At 45.8% G+C, this 6227-nt stretch overlaps 1 protein-coding gene across 1 annotated transcript in view; it reads right to left on the bottom strand.

Annotated features, from left to right (window-relative positions):
- Window positions 1–5561: 5561 nt before the first annotated feature.
- Window positions 5562–6227, bottom strand: part of LOC125157121 (P2R1A-PPP2R2A-interacting phosphatase regulator 1-like) — a 103023-nt gene continuing 102357 nt past the window's right edge. The window contains exon 11 of the mRNA XM_047843368.1: window positions 5562–6039. Within this exon, the coding sequence (XP_047699324.1) occupies window position 6039 (1 nt within the window). The 3' untranslated portion in view covers window positions 5562–6038. The remainder of the gene's footprint in view (window positions 6040–6227) is intronic.

The raw sequence follows: 6227 nt of genomic DNA, 5'->3' as shown, positions 1-6227 counted from the left end.
CGGAAGCTTGAATACCACTGGCCGAAGTGTATTTTGATGACATCATCATTTGTAATTTTGTTTTTATGGGTTAAATATAGTTTTATTTGGAGGTTTTGCTTCAAAGACTAGGCGCTTATTTGGGTATGCGTAACCAGATTAAACCAGAATTGGCTTCATTTTTTTTTTTTTTAATGTTCATTTATTTTCGAGAGAGAGAGAGAGAACATATGAGAGTTGAGAAGAGGGCAGAGAGAGAGGGAAACAAAGGATCCGAAGCAGGCCCTGCGATGACAGGACAGAGCCCAATGCCAGGCTCAAACTCATGAACCATGAGATCATGACCTGAGCTGAAGTCTGACACTTAACCGGCTGAGCCACCCAGCTGCCCCCAAACCAGAATTGGCTTCTTAAACACGGACTGTGGGTGTTTTCAATGTTGGAATTCATTTATTTAGTAACGTTACTCATCCAAATATATATCTAAACTTTGATTTTACTCCCAATGCCAACATTAAAAATAACTTTCACGGTGTTATATAGAGAACCTCAACAGTTATATAGTCACTCCTATTTTACAGATAAGAAAACTGAGGCTATAAGAGGCAAACTTGCCCAAGGTCACACACAGCTCGGCAAGGGCCAGAGATGAGGTTTTCACCCAGATCTGAATGCTTCTTGTCAATGCTCTTAACCACGGCACTGCAGCATAGTGTGCCTGCCTCCTGTAGTGGACATTTGGAAAAATACTTAAAACTGGATTACAGGGCTGTCACTTTTGAAGTACGAAATCCCATGGTCTGGAGTGAAGTATAATTACATACAAGCTACGTCCTAAGTATGTGTTTTGCAGGATCTCCTCGCCATGGTTTACTCATCCCAGTCGTTAAACTCATCTGTGCGTGTGTGATGAAATGTTCCCAGATGTGCTGTGGCGTGCGTGCTTACCTTAGAAACATTGTTTTCAGGTATATTAGTGCAGTCTGCCTTCCAAGTTTGCCCATGAAGTGAGCAGATGAGCAGGTGGGTGTGACAAGTTAAACATCTGGGAGCCCTGATGAAATTTTAGGTGCTGCCTTTTGGCATGTTCCTTCAACAGGGTGTCCCCAAAGTCTAAGAGCAGCTTAAAAAAATATATATAAATATATTTTATGGAGTACCTACCAGCTTACTAGATAGAAAAGTCCCAGATTGGCCTGCCATTGATGAGAGAAGCCAAGGAGTTAAGCATGAAGCGTTGGGTCACAAGGAGTGCAGGCTTTGGAAAGGAGCAGAGTAAAAAAGGTGAAGACAGCAGGAGAGCAGGAAGCTACTTCGTACCATGTGGGATCTTCCCAACAACCCTTAAAATTTTCAGCAAAGTGACCGAATTTGGAAAATGCTGAATGTGTCAGGATTTCACGTGGGAAGTGGTGAGACCCATCTGGGTTTGCCGTGGGAACCATGTTTCTGTGCTTGATTCTAGAAGAAACAAAGTGGCACATACAAATGTCAGAGAGCACAGAGGCGCTGATGTATGGAGGATGTAAAAGCATGGAGATCCCCCGGGAGGGTCCTGAGATAGAAGCTGGAATCGGGGGTAACCTAAGCCAGTGTCTGGGCTATCCCACCATTAGATAGTATGGACGCCCCCTTGAGTTTTTGTTGTCGACTTGACCAGTGTCGGTAGCCCGTGGTTTTTATTTCTTCTTTCATCATCTCTCAGATTCTCCATAATAATAAGTAACATGTCCTAAAGGCCTTCGATGCTGTAGTCTCTTTATAAGCATGCATTATTTCCTCTCTTCAGGCCATCTGAATGAAAGTTTTACAAATGAAGGATTTGAGCCCAGGGAAGTTAAGACTTACCCCAGTTTCCATAGCTCATGACTACACGCTTCTTCCTGTAAACCACACCACCTCACACGCGTCATTCCACAGCCGTCGTCTACAGTCAAGAGGAACTCCTGAACTTTGCATCTTTCCCCTGAACACTAAGCCCGAGACCATCTCCTTGTCTTGGTCAATTTTCTCTAGTGTGGGAAACAGAGAGCCTTGTGTAACAGTGTTGTAACCCGACAGGTGCAAAGAGTACAGGTGCCCCGGTTGCCACAACAGAAGGTAAAAATCATCCCACAGGCTCGCTAAGTCACAGGCTCCTCTTGGTGTCCCCGAGGCCACGACAAGCTCCTGGAGCATGAAAAATGCCCCCACCATTTCAAGAATAAAAACCCAAATCATTCATACGCAGTGTTGACATCGAGCAGGCAATTCAATAAATGTTCTTGACTCATTGGTAACTTAGTAATTTTTATAATATGGGTCATTGGGTGAAGGGGATGGGAAATACAGAACCATGTTTCTGTGCTTGATTCTATATGTTTGGGTGAGGAATCAGGGCAGGAGAAGGCCTATTTCCAGGACCTCGAGCAGATATTTCTGGCCGGGCCTGCCACAGACTCGTTGTAGTCCAACAACCTCATTGTATAGATGGGTGAATTTCGAGGCCCAGGATAAAGAAAGGGATTTATACAGCTAAAGAAACTCATACAGCTAATTAGCGGGACAATGGAACTCAGTTCCTTCCTTTGCAAAAAGTACTCTAGGTGATTCAAACTGTCTCTCTTCTCTGCCACCAAATGCCTGCTATTAGGATTCCTATTTTTTTTTTTTTCCAAAATGAGTTATGGCAAGAATGAACAGGAGAGGAGCTCTGGGCAAAGGCTTCCAAAAGGAATAGCAACACACTATGTCTGAACAGTCTAGAAGTAAAAGCATGGCCTTTAATGCCTTTGTATGCCTCGATTTGCCATGTGTCTGGACTGTCAGCAGGTAAGAGTGCAGTTGAAGCCTTGTTGATGTTCGACACTGTTTTAGCGACATCTTCCAGCCCCAGCCCCTGTCTCAAGGTAATGGGAGAGCCAAGCAGTATTCCCCACCCCTTTCAGAAGGCCTTTCTCAAACTGACCTCAAAAGGCTATGAGCGATCAGTGTCCCCCGAGTCCTAATCCCAAGATTGCCAGTGCCAATGCCTAGCAAGCAGACTGCCTCTCTCCCGAATTAGTTACCCTCGGCTCTCCCAAAAGGGAGACCATTCGCTCTTGAACAGGCAGTTGCTGACCGATGACTCTGTGTGGCATGAGGCGAGGATGTGAGGATACAGAGTTGACTTGTGGCTGCCCTCAATGAGCTCCCAGTCAAGTACGTGAAGCGGACAGTAAGCAATTTCACAGATCAGCCCAACATAAGTACTTACAATACATCAGGCACAATGCCACGTCCTTTGGATGCAAGGATGGACAAGACCAAATCCAGCCCTCTTCACCTCAGAGACAAACAGGAAAACAATGACAATAACAGTGTTTAACTGCCGCGAAAGAGCTCAGCTCAGGAGCTGGGGGGAAGGAAGTCTGAAGAGAGGGATCTAAAGGGAGTGTTGTTCACAAAACCACCGTGGCACTGAGAAAATTCTGGGAAACCACCAATTGGACTGAGGCAACAAAGGCCTCAAAATGAAAGGCTTAACACTTTGTCTTAAGTGTTGTCTTAAGAGCTGCAAGCTATGTGGCCCCAAGCCAGCTTCTTAGAACTCCAGGCAAGGACAAGGAACTTCAAGGGGAAGGTTTTGCCGATACTAAATTGCAGGCACAATTGTGACGCAGGCTGAAATCTGTCCTTCTGGAGCCTCCTCCAAAGTTCTTCTCCAGTTGTGATTTCTCCCTGCCTGAAAAGACCTGTCCCAGAAAGAGTCCCAAACTAATTCATTCTGATAGGTGAACAACCGGTAAAGGCTGTGTCTCCCAGACCTGCCTGGGGATAAACCAGTCACCTGGTGTCACTCCTGACGGTACTGTTGACCTTGTTTTTCTCCTGGTGTAATACTGCGAGTTATAATAAGAAATATATATTTGGTCTACCTCCCCAATTCTGGCACAAAGCTCCTAAAACTCTCGGAATTTCCTAGGTGATGAGAGTGATAAAGGTGTCTTGATACTTATCAACCCCCCTTCAACCACCCATGAGCTTATGTTAATGAAGTAATTTTTGGAAAGCACTAAGGACAGGGGAACCAACCACGTGACTGGAAGGTTGACCCTTTCAGTCCCACCCTGCTGACCTCTCCGGATGGGAGAGGGGCTGGAGGTTGAATCAATCACCAATGGCCAGCGAGCCAATGATTTAATCAACCATGCCTGTGCAATGAAGCCTCCACAAACCCCCACAAGGACAGTGTTCTGAGGGCATCCAGGTTGGTGAACTGGAACCCTCCCACATGTCACCACGCTGGGCCCCAAACTCCACAGGTACAGATGCTACTTTGTGCAGGACCTCACCTTAAGTATCCTCTCATAGCCTCTGTAAGACACTGGTAATCTAGTAAACTGGTTTCCTGAGTCCTGTGAGCTGCTCCAGCGAATCAACTGAACCCAAGGAGGGGGTCCCAGGAACCTCTGACTTATTGCCAGTTAGTAAGAAGTATAGGTAACAACCTGGACGTGCCACTGGCATCTGAAGTGGAGGGCAGTCTTGTGGGACCGAGCCCTTACCCTGTGGGATCTGCCGCTGTCCCCAGGTGGAGAGTGTTACCCTTAGTAAATAAAAATGCCCATTATTTTGCTAACAAAAAGTGGGCTTATTTAGGAACAGCAGAGAATTGCAACCCGGGACAAGCAAGCCACGACAAAAACCATAGGCAAGCAAGTCTAGGGAACAAAGCCAATGAAGGCTCTTTTATAGAGGCGGGGGGGGGGGGGGGGGGGGGGCAGTTGGGAGGGCGGTTGTAAAGAAGAAGCCCATTGGAGTTAAACTAGGAGTTCCAAGTACAGTGGCTTTTCATTGGCTGTGTTGTAACAGTCTCTCATTGGCTGGGCTGTTGCCGGGGGAGGAGGAAGCCTTCCTTCCTCTGGCCCGGAGAGTAAAGTAGTAGGCACAGTGTAAGGTCCACCTCTTCACGTTGGATCCACAATTGACCAACAGTGGTAGGGTGCGAGAGCTGCCCCTGCCAAACCTCCCGACTCCATCTAAGTGAGGTTTTCCTTTAATGATTGTCACAATAGTGTCAGAATTGAGATGAACTGTAGGACACCCAGCTGGTGTCAGAGAGTTGCTTTGGTGGTGTTGAAAAAAACCCCACTTTAGAATTGTTGGAGCAGAATTTTACCCGGGGATTTTTATTGAGTAGATCTGGGGTAGGTTCTGGGAATGTTTTTAACAAGGGCTCCAGGTGATGAATCTTCCCTTCAGGCAAATTGTGGAAACCATGAAGTAAAGCATTATCCTCAGGAATTTGCAATGAAGGCTTTGATTCCTAATGTGGGATCTCAAACACACCTACCTAAGTAGTAGAGTGTAAAGGTTTTTAATAATAAAACAGAACTTACATTTGAAGAGCATCCTATAGTTACATTATCACACCTGCTATAAATGTTACCACATTAGAACCTCCTGGGAGCCTAGTAAACTGGGTAGGCCAGGGATTCTTGTCCCCATTTTAGGGATGAGGAAACCCGCCAAAGTGTAGCTTGTGATATAATTAGAGCAAAAACAAATACGCATTAAGTGATGCAAGAACAACACAAAGCCAGATGCCTAACTTTGCAACAGCATATTTTATAACACGGTATTCAAAGTCCGAAGGGATATAGAGCCCAAGGGTAGCCTGAAGCCAATAGGAATCCAAAGCCTCCCGAAGGGGGAGAGAGTTCTACATCTGGAGACTGTTATTTTCTATGTCACCATGAAATTTGTCTACACTGAGTTCTCATGTGAACTGTACCAGTTACATTTTCCACAACCACATATTATACCACAAACCAGTCTGACCTGCAAGGGAAGTACAAGCTTTGGGCCTTTTGCAATTGCAATGCTCTGCTGTCTAACCAGTTTGTTTTTGCAGAATGACATGTGGCTGGGTCAAGATGAAGACGTCCTAGTGAAGCCTTGCCTAGGCTCCCTTCCGGGCCTACTTTGGGCTTCAGATACAGTGGAGTCGAAGGATATCATTTCATCCAATTGTACTGATGTCTTTTCTGGATTAGGCATTGTGCCGGCAGCTGTGGGTCACTCTGAGGAATTCATAGTCTAGGTAGGAGAGAAAGGAAGACATAATACACAACCAGTGATTGCCTAAGTCAGGAAGAATTGCAAAGCAGAATAAGCAACGTTCTACGGTGATGGAGCAGGAATCAATAGTTCCCATGGAAGATCCTGGAAGGCTTATTGGAGGAAGTGGCATTTCTGCCGGGCCTTGAAAGAGAGGTAGGCATTCC

This window comes from Prionailurus viverrinus, chromosome X, assembly GCF_022837055.1.
Source record: "Prionailurus viverrinus isolate Anna chromosome X, UM_Priviv_1.0, whole genome shotgun sequence".
In the NCBI taxonomy this organism is placed as follows: Eukaryota; Metazoa; Chordata; class Mammalia; order Carnivora; family Felidae; genus Prionailurus; species Prionailurus viverrinus.
Note: the sequence above shows the minus strand (reverse complement) of the source record. Positions and strands in the feature narration are given on the sequence as shown.